Raw genomic sequence first — 15,423 nt, 5'->3', positions numbered from 1 at the left:
GGGGACTGAACAGCGTCCAGAACTCCAAGGGAGTAGCTCTAGCTGTAGGAAAGGGCTGCCTGACCAAGCTGAGGGCTTTAGTTAAGGGACACGGCTGACTTGTGGTGAGCTGGCACGGGGAGAGCCAGGGAGATGAGCAGCCTGACCTGGTTGTCCTCAAGCCGCTGGGTCTCTTGTCAGGACCTTCCTATGGTTAAACCCAACTAGAAGGTCATGGGCAAGGGAGCCCATGGATGCCTTCTGGAAAGCCTCCCATGACCCAGAGCAGGGTGGAAACGTGGGTCTGGGGAGAAACCGGAAAACAGAAAGCAACATGTTCTTCTCCGTGCGGCTGAAAGGTTTCCTGATATTTAAGTTTTCTCCCAAGCTAGGCGGAAAGTGGCTTGAAATAGTGTGTTTGGTTCTTACCCTCCACGGGGCCTAGTAGGCTGTGGATTAGAACAGGTGTAAAACTTCGCAGACGCTGAAGAGCGTCAAATAAGTAAGTAAATAAATAAATAGTAACTTCCCCCTCTAAGTCTGGTATCTTTTCAAGCAAGGCAGCCTCGGTTTTCCAAGTCAAAGTAAAAATCCAAGTTCCTTACCGTGACGGGGATCCTGGCTCTCTCCAACCTCTCTCCATGACGTTCCCCGCAGCCCACCACCCGGCGCCGGCCGCCCGGTCTCTTCCGGCCCTTCCAGCGTGTTCGCACCGCCAGCCCTCTGCCTGCAGATTGCCGCCTGCCCACAGCCTGTTACCTCATTAGGGAGGCCTTCCCCGCTGGACCTGAGTGAAAGAGGCTTGTCTCTGGTCTCTCTCTACCCTCGTACCTCACTTCGTTTCCCGCATAGTGCTCCTACTCACCTGACATGCACTCTGCCTGTTATTACTTGTTCTCCTCGCACTAGAATACAAGTCTACCCAGCGAGGACTTGATCTGCTTGGTTCCAAATACCCAGAGCCATGCCTGACACATGGCAGGAACTTGATCATTGATTTCATATATATGTATATATACGTAAAATGGATATATATGTATATATCTCCATTGCATATATGAATATATACACATATATATGCATACGTAGTGTATAATGGGCTATATATATAATATATACATATATTATATATAATAAGCTATATGGAGCGATAGAGGTTGATATTGAATATATATTTATATATTACATACAGTTTACCCTTGAACAATATCAGGATTAGGGGCACAACAGCTCCACGCAGTTGAAAATCCCCATATAACTTTTGACTTCTCATCAGGAACCCTAACTTTGTGAAGGCGACAGTACCAACCCTTTCCCTGCTACCCCAAGTGTCCCCTGTTTTGGGTGCTGACCCGTCTCCCAGAATACACTATGCCTTCTTATACCTTGGTACCGCTGCACACCCTATTTCTTCTGCCTAGAATATCCTGGCCTGACTTGTCTTACTGGCAAACTCCCAAGCATCTTGAAAACCTTCAGGGAAGCACAGCTTCTCCGATGCCAGTCACCACTCAGGTAGAGCTCGTCATTCCCTCTGTGTGTCCCCACTGGATCTCTCACAAGCCTCAATTTCGACCCCATCACATCATTCAGTGTCTGGTCTCTCCTGGACTATGAACTTCTTAATAATGATGACCAGAGCCAGAAATTATTTCCCTAACTGTGTAGCCCCAATACTGACAGTGCAAAAATATGTTAACTGGTTACCGTGAATCAGATAAAAGAATCAGGTCCTAGATCACCGGACTGAAACCTAGCCCACCACATCTGATAAGTCATTGTATCATGGAGGCCTTACACATACTTAACTCTTTGTAAATGTTTCTGGGATCAAAGGGTTAAAGGAGTGAATGTGTTGTGAAACTAGCAATTTTCTTGTTCATTTCCAATTTCTCTATGATCACTCCTTTTCCCCGGGAAAACTTGACTTCCTTCCACAAAGCTCCATTCTGAGTTCCCAAAGTTTCCTTCTCTCTAATCTGGCCATATCCTGCCTACCTATTTGTTATTGAAGCCTGGATTTTATAAACATACAAAACAGATGGGGTTTTTCCAACAGGCAAAAATCAAAGAGCAGTTACCCACAGACTGGAGTCCTCCGAGCAGGTTATTATTAGCAACAATACAACTCTGGTCAGGCCATGAGTTGTGAAGATTAAGCATGATAATATTTGGGAAACAATTTAATAAAGAAGTAACTATTCAGTATAATTAATAATGATGCATTAAAGTAATAAAGTTTGAGGGTAGTAACTTAGCTTTTACCCAGTTCATTCTCCTTGAAAGCTCAAGGGATGCATTTGTACACGTATTTGACCTTAATTTAGGCTCAAGTCATCAATAGTTAACAAAATGAGAGGAACCCAACAAATTGTAAATACTAATTTTGAGCTAAGTAAGAATATAATTTTGAAAGGCATGCCATTGATAATTAAAAGAGCCAAAGATTAGACTTAATAGCAAATTTTCCTTAAGACAAAACAACCAAAAAATATAAAACTGAAGTTATACTTGCCATGTCATAAAACGATATAGTAGGAAAAGTTCTCCCAAAATGTATCTTCTTTCTTTGGTTAAAGTTAATGATTCCTTGTGTCCTTCTATTAAAAAAAAAAAAAAAAAGTCAGTGCTCCTGTTCCTCATGTTTAATGTGTAGATTAATATTAATTTGGCATACTATGAGTTCCTGTAGTTAGCATTTCCCTTATTCATGAAAAAGCTGCCATATTTAGTTCCCACTGAAGTTTCCACTGAAGGCACTAAGAAGAAAGGGTTTTTTGGAGGGACATACCACTAGGCAAAATTCTACTCTTTGCCACTTGTCTCTTCTGCCAGTGCCCGCTATCTTAAATGCCTCTGTAAGGTCCCTGGAGACTGAGAGGGTCAGAGTCCAGAACGCTGAGGGTGCCCCATCCCAGGGATTGCTATGACAATTTGCAGACAGTAGGGGCTATGGGACTCCGCAGGAGGTGACCCTGCTAGTGATTTGGGTCTGCTCTAGCTCAGGCCTGCAAACTCGGTCCAGCCAGAGGCCCCACAGACTGGCGAGGCGGAGCACAATGGACCCAGGTCCCCCAGAACTTCAGAAACTGGGCACTTCTCCGGAAGGAAGTGCCTCGAATAGCTTTCGGCCCGCAATCCTTCCGAACTGTTGAAGTGACAAAACCTGTGACCTTTGTGCAAAGGTCGTTCCACACACCACAGGACGCAGGTGTGAGATGGGAAAGCACTTTTTCAACCTGCGAGGGAAAGAGGCTGTAGATGGCAAGCTGGAGGGCAGGGACATTCTCCACGTGTCTCGGAAGGGGAGAGAAACTTGTCTCTGGGAATGTTAAAGGTGTCTCTGCCTGACCGCGGAGAGCGGAAAGGAAGGTGTGTCTCTCCGCGTGGCCGCGCAGGAGAAAGGCTCTGAGTTGTAAGGAAATGGGAGGTGTCTCCGATGTTTATTTTTGCCTAGCAACCCACAGCCAACTGCTTCCCCAGCAGCCATCCACAAGCGCCTCTCAGCCTCCCCTGTCCTAGAGACTGGAAAGCGGTCACTTGGTGTCAGTAAATCGGGGAGGGTGTGTGTGGTGGAGGTGGAGGTGGGAGGGCAGCCCCCTCCTTCGCCCACGCTCAGGGCTCACCAAGCTAAGCTGTGGCCCTCTTGACTTATCGAGGTGACCTTCGCACGACTAAGTTATTTACGTGACAAACTGGGGAGAGGGGGCGGTTAAGCCACTAGGACCGGAGTGGGGGGACAGCATTGTCTGTGCGCAGCCATTGGGTTCAGAAAGCTGAAAATGCCTGTGTTTGGGGGGCACTCGTGGGAGGGGTGGGGTCTCTGCAGCGATTTCGGGGGGAAAGAAGCAGTGGTAGGTTGCGCTGTAGGAAAAAAGGAGGGGTGCTTGCAGGGGCTGGGGGCCGGGGATGGGAAAAGATCGTTAGGAGGGGAGCCGAGGGGAGCCGAGGGGAGCCGCGCAGATGGCCGGAGGGGGAGGCGGAGGCCGAGCGGAGACTGCAGACTTTTCCGGGGAGTGGAGGGGTGGCTATGCAGATGACTGGGTGGGGTAGTGACTCGCGAGGGTGGCCTGGGTGGGGGTGGGGTGTACGCGAGCGCCTGTGGCTAGGCTGGGGGGGAGGGGGAGCCCGGGGGCGGGGTCTGCGCCGGCTGCGGATGGGAGCGGGGGCGGGGTTGCCCTCTCGGGCCGCGCCGCGCGCGGGCGCCAGAGCGAGTGTGCGCGGGGGCGCGCGCGCTCGAGCCCGGGAGGAGGCTCCCGAGCTAGTCGGTCGTGGCGGCGCAGCCCGCTCCCCCGCGCCCTATGTGAGGGAATCGGGGAGGCCAGCGGCGCGCAGGGGAGGGCGAGGCATGTGCACGGGCCGGGGGGTGCTGCAGCCGCCCGAGGAAGAGGAGGACGGCGGCGGCGAGGAGGAGAGCGGGGGACTCGCGGCGGCGGGCCCGGGCCGCGGGGATGCAGCGGACTGTGTGTGTCTGGCTGTAGCTGACGCGAGGCGGCGAGGAGGCGCCGGAGACCCGCGAGAGGGGAGACCGGGAGGCGGCGGCGGCCGGGAGAAGTAGCAGCAGGACGGGCGGCGGCGGCAGCGGAGACAGCAGCCCTGAAATGCATTTTCTTCTCCAGCGGCCATGTTAACCAGGAAACCTTCGGCCGCCGCTCCCGCCGCCTACCCGACCGGTAAGGAGGGCCGGGCCGCCACGCCGCCCCGGGCGCCCGCCGCCGCCGGCCCCCGCCGGCCCCCGCGCGGCCCAGGTCCAACCCTCGTGGCGCGGGCGCCCGCCGCCTGCGGGACCTCGAACAAAGTCTGCGCCGCGGCGGGGCCCCCGGGCGGACGGCGCGCCCTCGCCTCGGCTCCGCTCATTGTTGCACGCCGGCTCCAGGGCTCCACCGAGTGGAACCCTCGACCCGGCCGGCTGGGTCCGTCCCGGGCCTCCCCCCACCCCCTCGCCCGGGGCTTGGCGAGGCCATCGCGCCCTTGTCGGAGGTCCAGTCCTCTTCCCGGCCTGCGGCCGCTTGCAACGTGTGCCGCCCAGCCCCGGCCCAGCCCGGCTCCGCCGCGGGGTCGCGAACTCGCGCGCCGGCGCCCGACTTAACTTTGCAGCTGCCCGAGCCCCGCCCGGGGCTGCGCGCCTGGGATCCGGGGCCGGGGCGCCCTTTTAGTCCCCCGGACGCCAGTTTTCACCATCCGGCCTCTCTCCCGGGGAGAGCGGGGTTCGCTACCCAGAGGGGTGGGGCGGGGCGACGGGGTCTGGGTGACTTTCTCTCCCCTGACCCTCTTTTGTCTCCTCCTGCGCGTGGCTCCCAGGCCGAGGAGGGGACAGCGCCGTTCGTCAGCTTCAGGCTTCCCCGGGGCTCGGTGCGGGGGCTCCCCGGAGCGGAGTGGGGACCGGCCCGCCCTCCCCGATCGCCCTGCCGCCTCTCCGGGCCAGCAACGCTGCCGCCGCAGCCCACACGGTGAGACCCAGCCCCGCGGGAGGCCGGGGGGAAGGGGTGCGGGAGGGGCCCGAGGTATAAACACCCGGACCGTGGTGGTCTGACGCCGGGAGGAGAGAGGTCGAAGTGCGAGTGTCTCCACGCCCCTGGCTAGTGTCCTCTCTTGGATGCCACCCTATGCAACTTGGGTGAGCCCAAAGCTGCAGCCACAAAGGAAGATTCGTGGCGTGGGCCCCTCACTTCCCCTCTGGAGCCCGCCCACCCCTGCGCTCCTCTTCCTCGGAACTTCCTTCTTGCTTTTTTCCTTCTTTCTTCCCTCCTTTTTCCGTCCTTGCTTCCCAGAGCTCCTTTCCCTGACCGGATAAACATCCCCCAGCCCCCCCCCACCACCACCACCACGTTGAGTAGTGGGTATTTATAGAACAGATCTGTGTTAGGGGACAGTCAGGCCGTCCTGCCCGGAAAATCGATCCCCCAAAGAGCCTCCCAAGCCTGGCTCCAGCCAGCAGGGAGCACCGCCAATTGCCCCCGCGTGTGGAAGCATGTTTTATGAGTGCTACAGGTTTGAACACAGCAGAAATTGTAATTAACATTAACAAAAATAAGAGCCACAGCAGCAGTCAAAACAGCAAGCCACCCCTGTAAGGATTCTGCATTTGGATATTATTCAAAAGTAAAGAGCCGCCTTTGCTTTGGAAGGGAGAAGGGCAGGGCAGGGCACCTGGCAGGTGCTGTGGCCCCTCGGTGGATGGAGAGGGAGGGGAGAGCCCATCGTGGGACTAGTGGCTGCAGATTGGCAAGCTGAATTTGACTGCAGCATGTACCTTTTCTCAGCTCGCAGAGATCGCCCTTGGAAGGTGACTGCTTTAGAGGGGCTGTGTACTTTTGGAGGCACTGATGGTTTCCCAGGTCCTATTTTCAATTGGACCCTCCAGAGGAACGGCCTAAGGTGGTTCTTTGTGAGGGATGCTTGGGAGGAATATGGCTTTATTTGCCTCCTGAAAGTTGAATTCTTGTAGAAAAGGCCATTTCTGCTCTACAGAGAAGCAGCTCTGAGGGTCAGGTGTTATGGGGAAACTTCTTCATTAGAGAATTTGTGAGAGGCTAGCTACAGCGGAGTATCTCCCCTTAGACCTGGACCCATGTGCACAAGTTGTATAGGAGAACATTTTGTTTATAGTCATTCTCTCTCTCTCCCTCCCTTCTCTCTCTCTCTCCCTCTGTCCCCCCTCCCCATAACATGTGACCAAGGGCTAGGAATTGACCACACAGAAGTTAACTGATTGTGTCGCACCTTTGATGGTGGAAGAGAATCTGTCAGTCTGGTTGATTGTGTATGTTAATGGTTGAGTGTTCCTGTTACAATGATGTTTTAGTTGAGGAATTGCCATTGGTTTTAGGGGTTTGGGTTTGTTTGGTTCAGAATTGTCTGACAATTTGGAAATGATCACATCCACTTTTTTCCATGTGTGAATGCAATCACATGACTTAGTGTGACCTGGAAAGAAGTACTTGGTTTGCATCTGGATTCCAAGAGTGGGCTTTACTAGATTTACTTTTTCCAATAGGTACATGTAAGGAGATTAGAGAAAACAGAAGGTGTCCACTGGAGGAACATGAAATGATGTGAGGGTCATTCTGAGGACTCCCAGGAATGGATGCTTGTATTTTGTCAATCTGCCTGATTGACCTGTTTTTATCTTACAGTTAAAATTCCAGTATGCTATTGGTCATTAGAGACTTGGCTTGGAAAGTGTGAAGTTGGGTTTTGACTGTGGTTTAGTTTTGATTTTATTTGTACAACATTGCAGGTTTCCTAGAACAGGAGAGTTTAAAAAGACCACACAGCATTTGTCTGGTTCTACTCTTTGATTTTACCGGTGAGGAAATAGGTTAACTAGTTTGGTCAAGATTCCCTATCCAGTTGATGTCAAGGCAGGAGCTAAAGGCCAGCCCTTCTGAGCTTAGCTTCAACATCTAGTTTGACACCACTAATCCTAAGAAGTTGTGTTTGTTTTGTTATAAATGCAGGAATTTTTGCAGATCCATATTCTCATATGTCTTTCAGGTGTTGATAAAGTGTTTTTTGGTGTTTTTTTAAAAATCCCACAGCAAACACACCTGGGAAGAGCTGTTTTAGAGTAAGGGGGGGAAAGCGTATTGAGGAGAGGAAAATGATCTTGTCACAGGAGCTTGCCCATATTTTCCATTGTAAATGATACAGTAGGTGGGTAAATATGTGATTATAAAGACTGTGAACTTTGGAATTTATTTAGTCCATTGCCCTTTTGTTCTCTGTCTCCATGGATATATTATTGTATACTTAGTCATTTTATTTGTTTCTGTTTGTTCTAAAAGTGTACCCAGTGACTGTCTCAATTCCTATTATTTTTTTTTCTTTTAATGTTGTATAGGAGATAATATACTTATTTTTAAATTCCCAAGTATTAGTATTAGATCACTTTAACTGTTCTGATGTTTAAAGCCATCTCCAGTTACCATTTTACCTTTATAAAAGTAATTGGGATTAAAGAAGAATGAGTATTCTTGTTTTAAAAATAGGAACATTTTGAAGAAGAAAAAGTAGATATTTGACTTAGAGCCACATAGGTTGTCTGTGACTGAGGAGCAGCTAAAATCCAACCTTTTAGCACTCAGTTCTATTCCATAACACTATACAGCATTTCTAAGATGACTTCAGGGAAGTTTCAAGATGCTCAAAAATGTTAGCACAGTGAAGTATCTTCTATTTTCCACTTTATTATTGGAAGACATTAAAACTACCAAACTGGTTAGACTATTGTTCTTACATAATTTTTAATACTAAACTATTTCATGGTCAGAGGCGGCTTCTGTAGGTCTGTTTGCACGCATACATCGTACCTGTCTAACAACTGCATTCATTCTGTGCGTGTTTTTTGTTTTGTTTTTTTTTTTAAAGATTTTTATTTATTTATTTGACAGAGAGATCACAAGTAGGCAGAGAGGCAGGCAGAGAGAGGAGGAAGCAGGCTCCCCGCAAAGCAGAGAGCCCGATGCGGGGCTCGATCCCAGGACCCTGAGATCATGACCTGAGCTGAAGGCAGCGGCTTAATCCACTGAGCCACCCAGGCGCCCCACTGTGCGTGTTTTTAAATGCGGCAGCCATGCTAGGTGGGCCCTGGCAAATAGGAATAAGCCACGTTCTGAGACTTCAGGAGGCGGAGTGAGAGGTTTTTAATATCCTTTCCCTTACGTAGGCCTGGCATACGTGTTCTGGAAATAGTGTGGCTCTTCTAGAGCGCCCCCCACCCCTTTTTTTCCTGATCAGTTAATTGTGCTTCAGAATTTTGTTGTGATTAGAGAGTCCTGCAGTGTTTGAGATCAAAGGCCTTCCTTACCACCGCCTCTCAACCGAATCCCCCTTAACATCTGGAGTTTTTTTTTTAAATGACACCCATGGTTTTGAGGTGCTTAGTTGATATATCTACTCTGGGTCCTCTTTAACTGGCTGTCGTTTGCCTTTAAGTCTCTGCTGAGGCACTGGAAGGCTAACATCTTGTGACTCGGGTCACCAGGGAGGATTCCCAATTCCCCGGACATTAACCTCATGTTTTCTTATGAAGGTACAAAGGTGGTTCCCAAATGGAACTCAGAGAGTTATCAGTTAGCAAGGGTTTGTTAACATATGTTCTTCCAATCTACCTGAGTGCTTTCTGTCTGTTTGGGTTTATGTTAATAAGGACTTAACAAAGATAAGAGGTGACTCCGCCCTTGAATTGCTCACAGCCAGGTGGGTACCTCCCGTGTCAAAACAGGGTAAGATGAACTAGGCATGAACAGTCTATCCATGGGCTAAACGTGCAGGGAAGGAAAGGGGACAGTTCATTGGAAAGGTGAGAGGTGCACTGGACATTGAAGACTGAGGGGTTAGGAGATTCCAAGCAGTTTTTGGAAAGGATGATAATAATAGCTCTTCTTTACTAAGCGCTTTGTACATTTTACCTTATTTAATCCTAATAGCCCTAATGAGAAGCCCTGTTGCCTTTTGTTTTACACCAAGTATTCTGAGGTTCAGAGAGATTAAGTAAATCACCCAAGGTCACGCATTTAGTAAGTAATAGAGCTGGGATTCATTCCCCGTGTGTCTAATTGAAGATGTATCAACTCGTAACCACTATGAAATATGACTTCACCAAAAAGCAGAGGAGCATAAAAGAGCTTGGTGTCTCCACAGGTCTTGGGGAATGCAGCTTTTTTACTCTCAGAATTGTAACACTGGTAAATGACATTGGAAGGAAGGACTGAGGTCATTTATGTTCTACATCTCAGAACCTGGAATCCTTGCCTATCAGTTCATGTATTATCTATGGAAATGGCATACAGTTGTAGGCCTTGAGCAAAAGTGAGGTTAATATCAGATTGACAGTTTTCAGTGACAGCTCCAGAAGTACTTTGGAGAGAAGAGATTTGAGGAATTTTAGGCCCAGAAGCAAGGGGGCATGTTAGGAGTCAGCTTCCAGTGTCCCAGTGAAAGACAACAGGAGTGGGTGGTGAGGCCAGGTCCCTGGAGAGGAAGTAGGATGGAGAGAGACAACAAGGCCTAATGGGGACTTGGAAGGTGAGGGAGACACTGAAAAGGATTTCCAGATGTAAAGCTTGAGTGACTGCGCAGTGAAGCCTTTTGTTTATTGGAAATTGAGGGGATGGGAGGAGGAAATGGTTTTGGTAGGAAGATCATGAGTTGGGTTTGAATTGCTTATGGGAAAGGCCATGGGTCTGTAGTTGGACACAAGAATAGATTGGGCAGGCCCCAGCTAGAGGTGGGATAGGTAGCAGATGTCAGCAGTGGCTGTGGTCAGGATCAAGTAGGGAGAATTAATGGGAGTTGAGAAGCCAGGAGAGTTGAGTCTTGAACCCTGGGGAACCCCTGAACCCACCCAAGGGTAGGTGAACTAATAGTTGAGACAGCTGAGAAGAGTCAGAAAAAGTGTTTGGAGAGAGAGTAGGTGAATCAGTTAATAGTCAAGCTCTCTTTGGTGCTAGTCACTAAACGTGTGTGTTAAATTTTTAATTGTGCAAAACATGAATATTGCTATTGCAAAAACTGGAGTGAATTTCTGATCTTGAGAAAGTTTTGCTTTGCTCTCTTTTTAGGAGTTGCTAAAGCCCCAAGGTTAGTTTTGTCCCTAGTGAAGCCTCATGCTTTTTTGTAGTGTGTACACTGGTAATATAGGTTTTTCTTCTGAATCACTCCTTCCCACCTTGAAGAGAATGGTTCTCTAGAAGAGATAGCTTTTGAATTTCAGGTCCTTGTATTTCCTGGTGCTTAAAAGACCACAGTGGGTCTTTGGAGGAGGGGTGCAGAGAGTGGGCTTGGGAACAAAAGCAGTTGGACAAGCCTGTACTACTTTTATATATACTCATGGACTTCCTAATTCATCTTTATGGACCATTCCGCTTTTGGCATCGAATGGGGATATAATGACCTGTCCAGTGACCCTGACAAAAGTTCACTTAGCATGAGATATCATTATCTATGACTTTAATAAAAGGGTTTGCTAGAAGTCTTCACAGAATTGATGTGAGAAGTAAAATCCCTCACTCTATGAAATCACACTTTGGACAAGCCCAGGGACATACCATATTCTTCTTTGTTTTAGAAGCAAGCAGAGAAAAGTCATTCCTCAGATAATCACTGTGCAGGCGATATGTCAGTTAAAGAAAATTCGATGGTCTTGTTCTGCTACTAAGAAGGACGTGAAATTTCATTTTGGAATCCAGGTGATTCCAAGCCACTTCCCAAATTGCGATATTACACATACAAACTGCTTCTACTCTTTTGGTAGTATATAAAGCCTGAAAGGTAGGATTCAGAAAGCGCTCACAGAAAAAAATACCACAAAAGATTTCAGTTAATTTGTTCTAAGCTCCTAGAGAACAGTGCCTCTGCCACTTGTGCGGCTAGACTTTAGCTGATACTGGTTGAATGAGTGAGCTGGGTTGTGAATGAGGAATTGATCCTTAAGATTCTATATACGAATCACCAAGCAGGATACATTAAGACTTGTGGGTCGTTGTCTGAGGCTGGTGAGAATTCCTAACTGAGAGGGCATCCTGGCTGCCAGTGCTCTCCCCTCCCTCACATCTTTGCAATAATTATACTTGAAAGAAATCCCAAGCAGATTCTCAGGAAAAGGCTGGGGGCCCCTTGGCTTGCACCAGCAGTTTTGTTTAGACAGGAATGTTCAGGGTTGGCATGTGTGCCTGAAATAGAAGTCGCTACTTTGTATTCCTTGTTGGAAAGCCAAGTATCCCAGCAGCCCACGGAAATACACTGTGCACAGAGCTGAGCCATTGACCAAAGGAAGGCCCCAAAGTGTGTGGTGGTTGGTTTGTCGCGCTGAATGGCCTTAAATGGTCATCACAGGCAATGAAGCCCAGACGTTTTTAAAAATAGATGAGGGGTTTACAGGATGCTACAGTGCATATCTACATGGGAATCTCTCAAGCCGAAAAGTGCAGATTTTTTTTGCCAGCGGTTCATACATCTTCCTAGGTGTAGTCAGTTCTCCAAGTAGTAGAGAAGACCGAGAATGAAGATGCTAGTGTTTTTACAACAGAGCTAGTGAGACATGGGAGAAAGAGAAATGGACAAGACAGATATGGCCCCTGCCCTCCTGGCAACAAGGAAGCTACTGAGTGAACTGTAAAAGGGGGAGGGGGCGGAGCCGGCACGGAGACCACATGTTCGTGTTTTCTCTGTGTCCTGTTTCATTTCATATTAGGTTTAGGCTAAGCGGGATGCCTGGGGCGTGCCAGGCCTTGTGCTGAATGTTAGGTAGAGGCCAGGGAACAAGACAGATGCTCTCGGCCTCCAAGGGAACTTTCTCTGAAGATCCTGGATAAGTGCAGCCAACGGCTGGTCTGTCAGGCGGAGCGCTCACAGTGTCCTTGTTTGCAGGATCCCATGTTGCAAAGCCTTACCAAGGCCGCTCATCCTTCTTTATTTTCTCAGAGGCTGTCAGCGTCGTATCCACTGTCCCCATCAGGGTGTTCTTGAGGTCCCTCCTGGGCATACAGCTCCTCTCTTGTAGTGCACCTGACTCCCCCTGCAAATGCAGACAGATCAGGTTTTGTAAAGGTGGGCTGGGGGCTGACCTGGAAACTAGCCCATGTGGACACACAGACCTCTTGCACCCTTCTGACGGTTGCTTTCTGCATTCCAGATCGGCGGCAGTAAGCACACAATGAATGATCACTTACACGTCAGCAGCCACAGCCACGGCCAGATCCAGGTTCAGCAGCTGTTCGAAGACAACAGTAACAAGCGGACAGTGCTCACGACACAACCCAATGGGCTCACCACAGTGGGGAAGGCGGGCTTGCCGGTGGTGCCCGAGCGGCAGCTGGAGAGCGTCCACAGACGGCAGGGCAGCGCCACATCTCTGAAGTCTATGGAAGGCCTGGGGAAAGCGAAGGCCACACCCCTGACCCCTGAACAAGCAATGAAGCAATACATGCAAAAGCTGACCACCTTCGAGCACCATGAGATTTTCAGCTACCCCGAGATCTATTTCTTGGGTCCAAATGCAAAGAAGCGCCAGGGCATGACCGGCGGGCCCAACAATGGAGGCTATGACGACGACCAGGGATCCTACGTGCAGGTGCCCCATGATCACGTGGCTTACAGGTACGAGGTCCTCAAGGTCATCGGGAAGGGAAGCTTTGGGCAGGTGGTCAAGGCCTACGACCACAAAGTCCACCAGCACGTGGCCCTGAAGATGGTGCGGAACGAGAAGCGGTTCCACCGGCAGGCAGCGGAGGAGATCCGAATCCTGGAGCACCTGCGGAAGCAAGATAAGGACAACACCATGAACGTCATCCACATGCTGGAGAACTTCACCTTCCGGAACCATATCTGCATGACGTTCGAGCTGCTGAGTATGAACCTCTACGAGCTCATCAAGAAGAATAAGTTCCAGGGCTTCAGCCTGCCTCTGGTTCGCAAGTTTGCCCACTCGATTCTGCAGTGCTTGGATGCTTTGCACAAGAACAGAATCATTCACTGTGACCTTAAGCCTGAGAACATTTTGTTAAAACAGCAGGGTAGAAGCGGGATTAAAGTGATCGATTTCGGCTCCAGTTGTTACGAGCATCAGCGTGTCTACACGTACATTCAGTCCCGTTTTTACCGGGCTCCGGAAGTGATCCTTGGCGCCAGATACGGCATGCCCATCGACATGTGGAGCCTGGGTTGCATTCTAGCAGAGCTCCTGACTGGTTACCCACTCTTGCCTGGGGAAGATGAAGGGGACCAGCTGGCTTGTATGATTGAACTCTTGGGCATGCCCTCTCAGAAACTGCTGGATGCGTCCAAACGAGCCAAAAATTTTGTGAGCTCCAAGGGTTATCCCCGTTACTGCACTGTCACAACTCTCTCAGACGGCTCTGTGGTTCTCAATGGAGGCCGTTCCCGGCGGGGGAAACTGAGGGGCCCACCCGAGAGCAGAGAGTGGGGGAATGCACTGAAGGGGTGTGACGATCCCCTTTTCCTTGACTTCTTAAAACAGTGTTTAGAATGGGATCCTGCGGTTCGCATGACCCCTGGCCAGGCTTTACGGCACCCCTGGCTGAGGAGGCGGTTGCCAAAGCCTCCGACGGGGGAGAAGACATCCGTGAAAAGGATAACCGAGAGCACTGGTGCTATCACATCCATTTCCAAGTTACCTCCACCTTCCAGCTCAGCTTCCAAACTGAGGACTAATTTGGCACAGATGACAGATGCCAATGGGAATATTCAGCAGAGGACAGTGTTGCCAAAACTTGTTAGCTGAGCTGAGTCCCCCGATGCTGGTAATCTGAAAGATACGACGTTGCTGAGCCTTATCGGGTTGAAAAGGAGTAGCTCAGACCTGTTTTTATTTGCTCAATAACTCAACTCATTTGTATCTTTTCAGCACTTATTTTAATGTAAGAAAGTTGTTCATTTTGTTTTTATAAAATACATGGGGACAATGCTTTAAGTTTTTATACTTCCTGAAACTGTTTTTGTGTTCTAAAAGTATGATGAGCCTTACTGTATCTAGTGTGGCAGAGTAATAAACATCAGTGGCAGGCCATTGATTACTTCGTGACTGCTGCGCATTTACAGATTGGTGTCGAAGACATTCACTGTTTCTATGGTTCATAGTATATTCTCCCCAGGCGACTGCCCCTGAAGGGCCCCCTCCTCCCTCCATGCGCCAGGTTCACGCACAGGGGTAGTAGGTCCTGCCTCCATTTCCTGTAAGTCCCGTGGGTGGTAGCGAGGGTGGGAAGAGAATGGTCAGGATAACAGTGATACTCTAAGGAGAACTGCACCTTAGGGACTTTTTTTCCCAAACCAGTGGTCAAACAGACAGGACCTCCCCAAGGTTGTAAATGCCCGCTTAGCCTTCTGACTTTCTAAAAGGTGGCCAAGCACACCTGGGTGGGTAAATGGAAACGTGTGCGTTCCTTCAAATTTTCTAATATGATCAGCAAGCTGTTTTGTAAAGAAGCCTCAGATTATGGACTTGGTTTTGCACCTAAATACAGAAATGTATTCCATGAACTGTTCCTCCTCTTTGCTTTCCTCCTCTCTGTTCCTCTTTTACCACACATCTGTTGCTTGCATTTAGCTTTGTTTTTTTTCCTTCCTTCAGATATATATCCCAGACTGTTAATACAGAAGAGAGACATTTCAGCTGTGATTATGACCATTGTTTCATATCCCAGTTTAAAAAAGAACAGCAGCCTAGCTACTTAAGGTGGGGATTTCCATAGTTCCAAAGGTTTTAGCAAATTAGAGTGAGTTCACACTTTTCAGGTGCTACTGTAAGGTTCTCTTAGCCTGGGAAAGCATCAACTCTTCTGTAAAGAGAAAGAAGGTTGAAAATCCTCTTGCTGAACAGAAGTCATTGTGACTGTTCAATGAGACCAATTTTGATAACAAATTTAAAGGAGGAGAAGCTCAATCGCAAGTTAAATGGTTTGACTTATTTGCGTCATTAGA

General features: G+C 49.1%; 1 protein-coding gene across 1 annotated transcript; it reads left to right on the top strand.

Annotated features, from left to right (window-relative positions):
* Positions 1 to 4,518: 4,518 nt before the first annotated feature.
* Positions 4,519 to 14,513, top strand: DYRK2 (dual specificity tyrosine phosphorylation regulated kinase 2). Its single transcript, XM_046011940.1, has 3 exons — positions 4,519 to 4,652; positions 5,281 to 5,429; positions 12,617 to 14,513. The coding sequence occupies exons 1-3, from the start codon at positions 4,604 to 4,606 to the stop codon at positions 14,222 to 14,224; spliced, it is 1,806 nt and encodes a 601-aa protein (XP_045867896.1). The 5' UTR covers positions 4,519 to 4,603; the 3' UTR covers positions 14,225 to 14,513.
* The last annotated feature ends 910 nt before the right edge of the window (positions 14,514 to 15,423 follow it).

The sequence above is a fragment of the Meles meles genome, chromosome 7, assembly GCF_922984935.1.
Source record: "Meles meles chromosome 7, mMelMel3.1 paternal haplotype, whole genome shotgun sequence".
In the NCBI taxonomy this organism is placed as follows: Eukaryota; Metazoa; Chordata; class Mammalia; order Carnivora; family Mustelidae; genus Meles; species Meles meles.
This window is presented reverse-complemented; position numbering and strand designations above follow the sequence as displayed.